Source organism: Otolemur garnettii, unplaced genomic scaffold (assembly GCF_000181295.1).
Source record: "Otolemur garnettii isolate 467f Iridium unplaced genomic scaffold, OtoGar3 scaffold00052, whole genome shotgun sequence".
Classification (NCBI taxonomy): Eukaryota; Metazoa; Chordata; class Mammalia; order Primates; family Galagidae; genus Otolemur; species Otolemur garnettii.
In genome coordinates, this window is record NW_003852447.1 from 6652600 (window position 1) to 6665839 (window position 13240).

Consider the following 13240-nt stretch of genomic DNA (forward strand, 5'->3'; position numbering starts at 1 on the left):
CATAATATAATATTATATCATAATATAATAATATATAATATTATTATTTATATTATTAATTTTTTTTTTTGAGACAGAGTCTGCATGGCATCATCACAGCTCACAGCAACGTCAAACTCTCAGGCTCAAGAGATCTTCTTGCCTCAGCCTCCCCAGTAGCTGGGATTACAGGTGCCTTCCACAATGCCTGGCTAGTTTTTCTATTTTTAGTAGAGACAGGGCTCTTACTCTTGCACAGGCTGGTCTTGAACTCATGAGCTCAAGCAACCACCTGCCTCAGCCTCCCAGAGTGCTAGGATTACAGGCATGAGTCACCATGCCTCGCCAAATTTACATATTTTTAAAATACTTCCTTTAACTTAAACAAAGAAAAACAGCTGTAGCCATGTGTGGTGGCCCATGCCTGTAACCCTAGCACTTTGGGAGGCCAAGGACTGCTGAGACCAACCTGAGCAAGAGCAAAACCACACATAGACACAGACAAAAGAAAAAATCAGAAAAATTATTTGGGCTGGTGGTACATGCCTGTAGGTCCAGCTACTCAGGAGCCTGGAGGATCACTTGAGCCTAGGAGTTTGAGGTTTGCAGTGAGCTACGATGATATCACTTTACTGTAGCCCAGATGACAGAGCACAGAAGGAGGGAGGGAGGGATGAAGGAAGGAAGGAAACAGAAATAAATTAGTGGGATGGTAAGAAAGAAAAGGGGGCCCAAATCTTTTCACATAAACGTGAAATACCTTTGTCATTTTTTCAGTTAATATTAATTGCATAAGCTCTTACCCAAGGTATTCTAAGAGATTCTAGAATAAATACAAAAAAAAATTTTTTTTGCATTAAAGTAGTTTACAGTTTAGTTAGGAAGATAATACAGACACAGACAAAACATCCTTCATTGATCACAGCCAAGCAGCTGCAAAGTAGGCACTGAGTTTCATACCATCAGTCATATTACACAAAGATGAATGAAAATGAGCCTTGTCCTCCAGGGAGTAACAGTCTGGTAGAGAAGATAGTAAAGATATGCAGGTTTCCAATGAAGAACATCAGAGCTGCCAGAGGAGTGGTACAAATAAAATGCATGTGTTTTCCAAAGAGGGAGAAGTGATTCCTAACTAGGGTATAGGGAAAGATAGTAGAAAGTAGACATTTAAGTAAAATCTTTTAAAGGTCTGGCAGGATTTGAGTACCCGCTGATTTAGGAGGAAAAATGTTCTAAGGGATAAATTAAATGCATGCAAAGACAGAGATTTTGGAAATTAAAGGGAAGGGGAAAGCAGTGAGTATATAAGATTGGTTGGAGATCTCAGGTTATGTGAAGGAGTTTGCTGTTAAGGAAAAGAAAATCAAATCATATGGGTCTCAAAGAGCTTATGTTGTTTACGGGATATAGGAAATAAAAAAAGGTAGAACACAGAGTATCTTAAAGGAGTTCTATAAAGTCAGTGATAATACAGGAAAGGAAAACTTGGTTTATAATTAGACAGCAAGCTTAATTTAGTTAAGCCTTGAAGGGGAGACATGACTCTGACAGGCTGTTCCAGGTTATGTAAAACTCTTTGGCTGGTGCCATACCCTCTAAATCCTGGAAGTTGGCTCCATTTTGGTACCTCTCTAAATATGTTAGCTAAGAAATTATATTGGTCTGAATAAAAGAAAACCTCATGAGCCAAGCCTTTAACAAACATACACAAGTAGACATGATCACATGTTCCCCTAATCCCACAGACATTTTTAGCAGAATATTTTTATTTTTGATATCTTTTGTAACTATAAAATGTAATTAAATGTAGAAAATCTAGTCTTTTCATTCTTATCAATTATTATTGATATAATAGCCTGTAATATGAATGCACTGACTGCTATAATTCTATAGAGAGTCACTGTACCTAGAAACTAGCCAAATGTTCAAGACCACAACAGATCAGTCCAGAGATAATATTGGTCTCTCAAAGAATGGCTTGGGGCTCTACTCTTACAGGCCAAAGGAAACTGCTTATAGACTGACTCCAGACCTTCTCTGGAATGGATGTGTTAAAGAAGACTAAACTAGTTCCTCGAGATTCAAAAAATTGACTGAATATAGTAAGCACCAATACAGACCACTGGTGGGATATTTATCATATCAGGGTAAGGAGGTTTAGGCATATTCATGGATAAATTTATTTTTAGCACAGATCAGTTGAAATTAGAATTTCAATCAAAATGGGTTTGGAAAGATTAGCACTGAACTCAGAAAAATCAGTGAGTTGAACTTTATTGAGCAACCTGATGCAGAAATTAACAACATGAGCTTTAAATGCTAACAGAATTAATATGAACCTTAGCTATGATCTACTGTAACTGTAGGATCCTGACAAACTCATTTAACCCCTCTGAGATTTAGGAAAATAGGAATAATATAACACCTATGAGAGTTAAAAATGAAAATTAATGTATGGAAGATGTTAAATGGTGATGTATTATTAATAAGCAATCACCATTGTACCATTTCATATAAAGATATACTGTTCTTCAGGAGTTAGTGCTTTTTTATTATTTTTTTAATTATAAAAAGATGTTTATTATAGAAAATTTTAAAAATATTGATAAATACTAAGAGTAAATAAGAAATAAGTTTACTTTCAAAAGGAACTTTAGTAACCAGCCCAATTTAAAAAACAGATTAGACTTAGAAAATGAAATATATGCTATATTACTATTTTAGAATTATACAACACTAGTAGTTTCATTTTCAGTTTTCTTCCTCTTATGCCAAGAAAAAGCAAAGAAATGAATGCTTTACATTGTATCATATTTATTCTTTTTAATTCTTTTTTTTTTTTTTTTTTTAAGAGATGAGGTCTCACTTTGCTGCCCACAGTGGTTTCCAACTCCTGGCCTCAAGCAGTTCTACCACCTCTGTCTCCAATGACTGGGATTATAGGTTTAAACCCGGACACTGGGTTATGTTTGTTTTTTAAACTGGCCCATCACTATGAAGTGTATTGCATTCCTCTCACACCCACAGTCTCATCTTCCTTTGAACCTCCATAGCAGGGGATCTAAAGATTTCATGTAACACCTCTCACACTCTGGATGATTGCTATCTATGTTCTTTTCCTATTGCCACTCTTTCCTGCTCCTCCTCTTACTCTATCACCTAGAGCTGGAGCTTTTAACTTGAGGACTCTAAACTTCCTGAAATTATACATAGGATAAGTGTTTCTGTATGCCATATATAAATACATTTTCTGAGCAGGCATCCATAGTTATCAGCAAATTCTAAAAAAAAGGTTTCAGAGATAAAAAAGGCAGGGACTCTAGTCTAGGGAAAAGAATGTGATTTACTTATGCTTGGATCCAATACAGTGCATAGAATATAGCATCCATCTTGTACATGAATAAAATTAAAATTTGTTGATATAAAATTTTATTAATAAATCATTAAATTAATCTCAGGGTTTTTGCTTAATTTAATCTTTCAAATATATTTCCTCCTTGGTGTTCTCATCTGTAAAAAACTACTGTTTCTGAAAGTAGAACTGGTGGTGCAAGGGCAAGGGGAAAGTGGAAGAATAGAGTTATTCTGGGTGAATACAGTTGCAGTTTGGAAAGATGAATGTTCTGGAGATGAATAGTGGTGATGATTGTGCAACAACATGAATGTTATGGATATTTACCACCTCAACAAAAATACTGGGTCTTACTCATTAACTTTCTGCTATAGGACAGACTCTTCATCAGAGAAAATGAATAAAGGTTAAATTTTAGGATATAAAAAAAAGAAAGGGAAGCAAATCTAATCCCAATCTATATACATGTAACAGCAGCAATTACTTCATCTTGAAGCATAATCCCTCTTTCTTTTACAATGCTTAATTATGTGCTTGCTTAAGACTTTCAGGAACCAGTCTTGAACAGTTAACTACAGAACCAAAATTGCAAGACTCTGCCCTGGAGGAAAATGCTGAATAGTTAACCTTCAATTCTGTTGCAGTCTAGCTGATGTCAGGCAGACTGCCAGATGGCCCCTAACTCAAGACTTTGGAATAAGACATGCTGACTTGCACATAGCTGGACCATTTTCACTATAAAACCCTCTGGTCAGCCTACAGGAGCTTAGAATGGTCTATGCAACATTAGTCTGCCATCTCCTCAGGTTGCTAGCTCTTGAATGAACCTGCTCTTCCTTTCCCCCAATTCTTGCCTCAAGGCTGGCTTTTAAGTGATGAGCAGCCAAACCTAAGTTCAGTTACATACACTGCTGGATAGGAATATAAAAACACATTTAAATGAGGTAATTCAACCATAAATCTTGTCCAGAGGTGCTGTTTTTCAAGGTACCAAGTCACTATTCAAGGTGTAAATGATAATTTAGCCCAATTTTATCACTATTTTTTCCATATAAAGAATGTAAGCATTTTTTAAGCCGGCAATAGGCATTTTTAAGGTACCTGAACTTATTTTTTTCAATGAATATTTAGTATAAAATTTAGAAATATGAAAAACAAAAAAGCAAAAGCAAAAATCAGAAGATGGCAATCACAAAAAGGATCAATTATTTTCATACGTCACTTTATACCCTTCTCATACTTCACAGCCTACCTCACCAAAGAAAGTCTCAGACTCCTTTAAAATTATAAATATACTAAAACATCAAAATATCCATATTAATAGGGCTATCTTGATATTTACAAATAACATGTAGATCTTGTCCAAAACTTAGATACTAAATCTTTTGATGATTAAATGTCAATAAATTTTGGATAACCATTAAATGATATGCAAAGACATTTAAAAATTCCATCATTTTCCCAGAAATCCTTTTAATATAGAGATCAGAACTGTTTTTCCAGTGGAATCTAGGAAAATCTTTAGAAGCAGATTCAATATAAAGAGTAACTATTATACTAATATTTAAATTCTATATCATAAAAGATACCTACTACCATATTAAAGTATTATATTAATATCTGATATAACTTAATAAGTTTATTCATCTTTTCACTTTAACACTAAATAATTAGCTGAATATAAACTCTCCTACAGTTGTAATTTACAAAAATGCTTATTTTTCTAAAATTACAGTATTCATTCAATAAATATTTCCTAAGTGCCTGTCATGTATCAGGACTATAAGTACTACACAGCTGTGAATCAAGCAACCATGTTCTACTGTTTTTCTAGAAGATGTATATTACCACCTTTCAATGCTTCTGTAAATATATTCACTCTGATAATATTTTAAAAACTTCAATTTATGCATCTGATCTCCAATGAAAAATATAAATGATCTTTTTAATCATGGAGTTTGCAACAGCAACTCCATGGAGTTAATTTTTCCATATAGCAATGACACGCATGAAAGAAAATAGAAAATAGACATTACCTTAAATTTTTAAGATTTACCTGATATGGGAATATTCTGTGAGACGGATAACTGTACATCTCCAGTTCCTGGTGGCATGTCAAGAACTAGATAATCCAGTTGACCCCAATCTACCTAAAACCCAAGATGACATAAATACATTATTGAATAACAGTTCCAGTGAATTGATGTAAACAAAACTAATGTATTAATAAGAAATTCAAAATAATAGCCTTCACTTTAGCTAGGCAGTAAGTGCCAGGCACTGTGCTGAGGGTGAAGGATACATGGATGAATGACAGTCACTGTCTCTAGCACACTTGCTTTGAATGATAAGTGTAAATGTCCAGGTGACCCATCCCACTATACACAACTTTAATTAATGTTGAACCCATATTACAGTAGGCTTCTATTTAGCACCAGTCATTGATTTTCACTGAGTATAACACACATTTTGCCTTACGAAGGTCATAGCTTTTTGTTATTTGGTTTTTTGGTATAACATTTTCTGTGGTAATAAAACTTTGTAAAGCTTATTATTTTTCCTTCATCAAAATAAAACACACTAATAATGAAAACCAAAACTTAATAAGGAAAAAATTTAAATATAATTAGAGTTCCAATACTATTAACATCTTGATTATTTCTTTCAAGGCATTTTTGAAAAAGTATATATGCCCAGATAATTCAGCTACAAAACCAAGTCCTTAATGCTCAGCCTCTATAACATAGTTAGGTATCAGGGTCTTTTCTCCTCACAGGGTCTTTTCTTCCCTCTGAGTTCCCAGTCTCCATGAGTAGCCTCAGGATCCCCTCAGTTGCCTAACACAGAAACTTAGAATCACACTTAACTTTTCCCTTTCCTTCACTACCCACAGTTATTCTGCCTTCTAAAAACCTCTCCCATACAGACACCTCTCTCTTTTTCCACTGCAGAACCCAAATGAGGCTACTACCAGGTATTAAAGCATTCCAACCAATCTTTCTGTTTTAGTATTTCCCATCCAGTCTGTTTCTAACAACACGAAAAAATAGTCCACCTAAAAATGCAAGTCTGATAGTGCCACTTTTTAGTTTAAAACTCCTCTATTGCTTTTAGGATAAAGTCTGAGCTTAAGCTCCAGAATACTAATCATTCAGAACATTTATTGAGTATCTATCTACTATACACTGGGTATTGAGATAGGTATTGACAATAAAACAACTCCTACTCTCATAGAATTTACAATATGGACACAGATATTAAGGAGATAATCATTCAAATAAATACATAATTATCCATTTCATAACACAAAAAGCACTGTGAAGACAGTAAAATATGCAAAGGAAAGAGCTTATCAGCCACAAGAAACTGTAAGAAGATGGACATGGCTAGAGAACAGTGAGTGAGGAGCAGGGTATCATTCATTTACTATTGTTTTATGACCTTAGTACAGAATGGACATGGAAGAGATGTGTAGTAAGTCTTCTTTCAAGGAATGAATGAACAAATATAAAAGTTTGAGACTTTCAAAAATCTAAGTGGAAACTACACAAATAATACCATATTCTATTTTTTTTAAACTTAATGAGCTGGGCACCATAGCTCAGTGGTTAGCATGGCCACCCCCCACCGGGTTTGAACCTCTCCTAGGCATGATTAACAACAACAACAACCACCAACAGAACAAGAAAGAAAAAGAAAAAGAAAACTTAATAATATACAATATGCCTCTCCATATAATACTACTTTTAAAATTAAAAGTTTGGATAACATTAGGTCAAACAGATTCTTCATATTCAACACATACTTACTAAGAATCAATTAGATACCAGGCATTGTTCCAGGTAAAGGGGATGGAGCAATGAGCAAAATGGCATTTTAGTGAAAGAACCATCCAAAAAGACAGACAAACAAACCAGAAAGTACTAAGTGCTATGAAGAAAACTACAAAGATTCCTAACTATACAAAATTATCTGGCTCCTGATTTGGGCAGACAGATGAAATACAAAGAGATATTTTAAAAATCTCTTCAACTCAAGCATTAAGAGTTCAGACCAAAGAGAATTTATGAAAGAATTTCTTTAGATCTCTTTGGTCCCCAAGATCAAATGGTATAGAATTGAGAGAAAGAACTGAATGATAGAAGGTGCTACTTCAGACAGGGTGGTGAAAGTCCTAAATGAAATGAGAGAACAACTACTGCAGACCTGAATGAAGCAAAGCATTCTAGCTTTCTAAGTGCAAAGCATTCTAGCCACACTAAGCACAAAGGCCCTGAGATGGAGATATGCTTGCTGCATTCAAGGGATAGCTAGAAAGTCAATGTACCCATTCTAAAATAGTACTCCCATAACTATCATTCTCTCTCCTTCCCTGAAATTATTTTTCTTCAAAACATCCCTCAGTATTGGACACTATATATTGATTTGTCTCTTAGGAATCTTATGCTATGCTTTTTCCCAAACACATATATTTGACACCATATAATGACAGATTTTAAGTGAATGACAAAGTGATCAACACAAATTAGTTCATTTTCAATACAGGGTTCTTTGGCTTGCAAAATAGTTACCCCAAGGTTACTCGTGGCGACCATTTATGAAACTATCCCCTCAAAAGATAAAGGATACTTTTCATTTTATGTCCTTGGCACTGAAACTCTTAGCACTGGCAGACTGACAAGTCTCTCTGTTTCAGAGAAATCAAATGACTGGTGCCAACAATTTATCATTGTTTTCCCCTGGCATTTAACCATATTCATCATGTTACCTTCAAATTTTTTATTTCTTTAAAGAGAAATACTACTAAGATCCCAAGGAACTGAAAACTATTTCACTGTTAAGCCAATTCATTTCAAATGATTCTAAAATAGAATTTAAACTCTGAAAAAAACCCTGGGCCCACCATAGTAGGTTTTCCATAAATGCTTGCTGATTGGAATTGAAATGAACAAAAGTCAGTTTCTGAGTTCCAGATATAATACTGTACTAACACTGAAATACACTGGCTGCCAGGAAGTTCCAGGTCTCTTACAAAGCACTGACTTTAGAATGACTGGAGATTCTTTAGATCAGTGGTTCTCAACCTTCCTAATGCTGCGACCCTTTAATGCAGTTCCTCATATTGTGGTGACCCCCACACATTAGGAGCAGTGTCTCGGTTCCTAAGACTATCGGAAATACATGTTTTCGAATGGTCTTAGGTGACCCCTGGGAAAGGGGAAAGGGTCATTCGACCCCCAAAGGAGTCATGACCCACAGGTTGAGAACTGCTGCTCTAGATTCTGCTTAGTGTTTGTCTACTTATATTAATTACGTTTTACTAAATATATATAAGAAATAAATACTAACAAAATACCCAAGAATCTCATTTAGTAAAACCCAACACCAGATCCAGACTTTGCATGGCTTGAAGCACATACAATTTTGAGTGGTCCTCTCTAATTCTGAATGCAAGATTAGGTACAAATGTAAACAATTACTTAGAACATGAAAAGAAATCATAAAATGCTGGAGCCTCAAAGATGCATGTTCCTTTCTCTGAGATCTTCTAAACAACAAAAATGCTTACATAGAAATGTTTCCTGACTCTAACTGGCTTCCTTTCTCCCCCTAGAATATTTTACAGTTTCCAGAATTTCTTGCATAGGGTCCTATGCAAATGTGGAAACTGAGCACATAAGCTCAGCCTCACTGTGACACCATCTCTGGTAAAAACTTCCTAGTTCTCTCTCAGGCTCCAGACTCAAAGGACCCCAGCAGGCAAGAGTTAGTCTGTAAGTGGTGTTACCATAGTATCCAGAGATACCCTGTGACCAGACAGGCAGTGATCCAGGAGAAAATTCATCAAGGTAGCTATGAAGTCAAATATGTACATCATAGCTAAAAGGGATATAAACAGCACAATGGGAGAACCAAAAACAAAACCAGTGCCTAGGACAGTTAAGAAGGTACAGAGTGGGGACAACAGCTCAGACATACCAAATTAATTGCACCCAAGAAGGGGACAGTGGGAACCCAATTTATAGCCAGCCAGTCAGATATACAGATCACAAGCTGAGCTTGCAACCAGCAGCTGAAATAGGGGGCAGTCTTGTGGGACTGACCCCCCAACCTGTGGAATCTGACGCTATTTCCAGGTAAATAGCATCAGAACAGAATCGAATTAGAGAACATTCTCCTGGTGTCTGTTGGAGAATCCGCTGGAAAAAACTGACGTGTCTGGGGAAAAAGCCATGCATACAGCTGATGTCAGAAGTGCTGATTGTGCAAAAGTAGAGAATAAGAGACAATTTTTTCTTCTTTTATATCTCCACAGTCTGATAGACATGTGTGTATCTGTAACTGCTACAACATAACAATTTAGGGGGATTTAAGTTGCTCATTTGTTTATAAAGCTATCAAACACTTGAAGGTATGTCACTAGGAATAATTACTAAATCTCTATTAAATTATTTTCCTTTTCTCTTTTACCAACCTTATCAAATGAAAATAATCCAAACTAGCAGTAGTCATTTTAGGCTAACATGTTATCTCCAAATACTTTAGGCCAGGCGTGATGGCTCATGGCTGTAACCCTAGCACTCTGGGAGGCCAAGGCAGGTGGGTTGCTTGAGCTCAGGAGATAGAGACTAGCCAAAGCAAGACCCCATCTCTACTAAAAACAGAAAAACTAGCCAAGTGTACTAGCACACATCTGTAGTCCCAGCCACTTGGGAGGCTGAGGCAAGAGGATTGCTCAAGCGCAAGAGTTTGAGGTTGCTGTCAGCTATAATGCCACGGTACTCTACCCAGGGCAACAAAGTGAGACTCTGCCCCCAAAACAAAGGAAAAAAAAACAAACCAAAACAAATAATACTTTACATTTTATATTCAAAATATTGTCTAATAATTTGAAAGTGACTCAAGGACTCAAAGGCAATTCCCTCTTTCTGAGAAATGACTGAGAGATAAAACTGTGTATTATTACTTGGGCAGATAAGGTAATTTATCTTTCTCAGGATCTCAGTTATGAAATATATGGTACTAAGGATGGCAGAAGATGAGTTACTTTCTTCCAGGGACACTTTTATTAAGAAACAGACCAAATAGAAGCAATTGGGCCTCACTTTAAATGATGTTTGGATCAAAAGCACAAATAGGCTGAATTTTAAGTGTGGAATAGAAAGGGCCCATGAATGCATGGTCAACAATTCCATTTCTGGCTTCTTAACTGGTTCAAGCAGTTTGCCACTGTCAGCATCCAGCAGATTCCAACATCAGGACTACACAGGCCAAGTATTAAGGACCACTTCTCCAAAGCAAAAGTAGATCATCCCAGCCATCCTGTTCTGCTAGCAAGGCCAATGGGAGCCAGGTGAAAATAATATCAGCAGTGGTAGACACTTCTATGAGTCATGTGGAATCAGGAAATACAATCACTGGTAAGACAGAAAGCTGAAGCCAAAGTAGTGGCCAAGAAGAATTAAAATCCTAAGGGCACAGAAAAGGACAAAGAGTGAAATCATGAAGCAAAAAGATCTATATCAGTTTGAACAATTTGAAAGTGGGCTGTGTCCAGGCAGTCCATTCATATGGTGCTTGGAATATGCCTAAGTGATAGGACTCCTTCTTAATGGAAGTTAAGCTGGACTAGACCTTGCCTCTTTCTTTCACATCTGACCAGCTGGTTGGTTTTGACTCTCATTGACTACTTGACTCATAATTAGTGGATCTCAAGGTAATGTCCCTATGTCTGATTCCGGCCTTGTATCTGTTGCTACTTCTAGTCTAAAACCAAGTTCTGCCACTTGTCCCTAATTTCCTGATTCTCTAACCCCAGTTAGTCATAGTCTTACCCTCCTAAAAGCAGAACAATACTCATGCTTTACTCAAAATCCTAGTGCATGAAGCTAAGCCACTACTGGTATAGCAGGATCAGCTAACCTGGTCTCAGACAAATTCACAGGCAAATTACCAAGCTCCTAGGAGTGTTGATTTGACCGACTTCCAAGGTTTGAATGGATCTTCTAGTTCTAAAAATTCTGGGGTAATGGTTTTTATATATAACTCTCTCCCCAACTTTACTATATACTCCCAAAGGGAACATTCATATGTACCTACAAATTGTCCCCCCACATTCAGTCCATGTCTAACCAGAATTCATTCAACATCCACCAAATGATTCCATGAACCAAGTTATCCCTTATGATTTTATTATAAAACTAAAATTAAAATTTTTGCCATGTGAGATACCTTTTACATTCAATATAAATCTAAAATGGAGCATAAATATTTTTCTATACATTTCAGCCATAGGTTTTGCTCTCCCTTGTGCCCTATACATAAAATCATTCAAGATTTTATTTTGGTTGCAAGACAAAAATTGCTTCAAAGGAGAAATTATTTAAATGTAAATATCACAATAAAAATCTGAATAACAAAAAGATTTCTACTTCAGTTGATGGTTTACCGAATGTGGAAATAAATGATATAACAAAATATAATAAACTTATCCTTGAGATTGTTCTGATAAGAGCTGGCCCAGTTATAACAGGAGAACACATTATTTATATATAATTGAATGATATAAGTGTTCTTCTATAATCTTTCTATTTTCTTCCCAAATGATAAAGTTCTCTAATCCATTTTCAAATGTCTTCCTTTCTAAAGAGAAAAGAGAGAGGGGGAGGCTACTTGGAGAAATCCCTCCAAGGTCACTATGAGCCCAAGTAATAGCAGACAGTATTTTGAGGCGGGGGGTGGGGGGGAAACTTTACTTCTTATCTTCCCCTTTATTATCATCTCCCATTTCCTTAGCTGTCCTCCTAGCAGAGGCATAGGGTAGGCTGGCCCTGACAACCTAAAGACAGCATCAATTCACAAAGGACTTGTTGTCCAGAAACTAATACATGGGTAAATCTTTGGTAGCTCTAAACCTATTTTCTGAAATAATATTTATAACAGTATCAGCTCCTAGGTCAGCCCAAAGTTGCCTTTGTAAATCCGTAGTACAGCTGAAACAGTAAAACTTCAAATACAAAAATATGGACACTACCACAAAATCAACAAGATCTCAATCACTTTTAAAGGTAGCTCTCTAAGTTCTCTAGAGTCCTGTGTTAGGCCTGCTTACATGCACAGACATTCATAACGTAAGAATAAGAAGTCAGTAAAGGAAAGGAGTGCTAACAAAAAGCCTCCAATATTACAAACCTGCTTGAGAATCAAGACATTTTAAAGAAATTATCAAAAGAACTTTTTAAATCCTCTCTATATACCTGAAAGGCTGAAGTTTTGTATTTTTTTCAGTAGGAGTAACATTCACTCTATTAACCTAATTTGCGACAGCTTATAAAATATATTTAGCATATAGCACTCTTATAAAGAAAACTATAAAACTACAATACACTTTTAAGAAAATCCTTAGAACAAACATTTTGTGTTTGGGAAGATTCAAGGTCTTGAAGATATGGGTCTATAGCTGCCATACAAGCTGCTTTTTCAAGCCCTCTTAAGAGTATCCACAGGCACTGTCCAGTGGTTAAGCGCTAGTGCACCTGATGGACGTTGCTACTCAAGAAGATCCATCTTCCTAATAATATACTGCATGCTAGGCAGGATCTGAAGAACTGTCCCAGCCAACTGTCCCTAGTTCTAGCTACCGATCATCTGGGGTCATATCCCATTTGGGGCATATGGTCTCCTAGGTAGAAATGGGCTGTATGAATGGGGAAGAGGTGGAAGGAAGGCCTGTAGGTAACAGGTAAAAGACAGCAAATTGAAATTAATAGTCAGCGAGAGCAAATTGGCATTACAATATCTCTATTTTATAGATAAGAAGATTGAGGATTAGAGAAATTACAGAAGTTGCCCATGGTCAGGCTGTTGTTGAGTTATGGAACTGGGATATGGACCTTGCTGGGCCAT

General features: G+C 36.2%; 1 protein-coding gene across 1 annotated transcript in view; it reads right to left on the reverse strand.

Annotated features, from left to right (window-relative positions):
• Nucleotides 1-13240, reverse strand: part of NUBPL (nucleotide binding protein like) — a 205904-nt gene that overhangs the window by 50078 nt on the left and 142586 nt on the right. The window contains exon 7 of the mRNA XM_003791982.2: nt 5391-5484. Within this exon, the coding sequence (XP_003792030.1) occupies nt 5391-5484 (94 nt within the window). The remainder of the gene's footprint in view (nt 1-5390; nt 5485-13240) is intronic.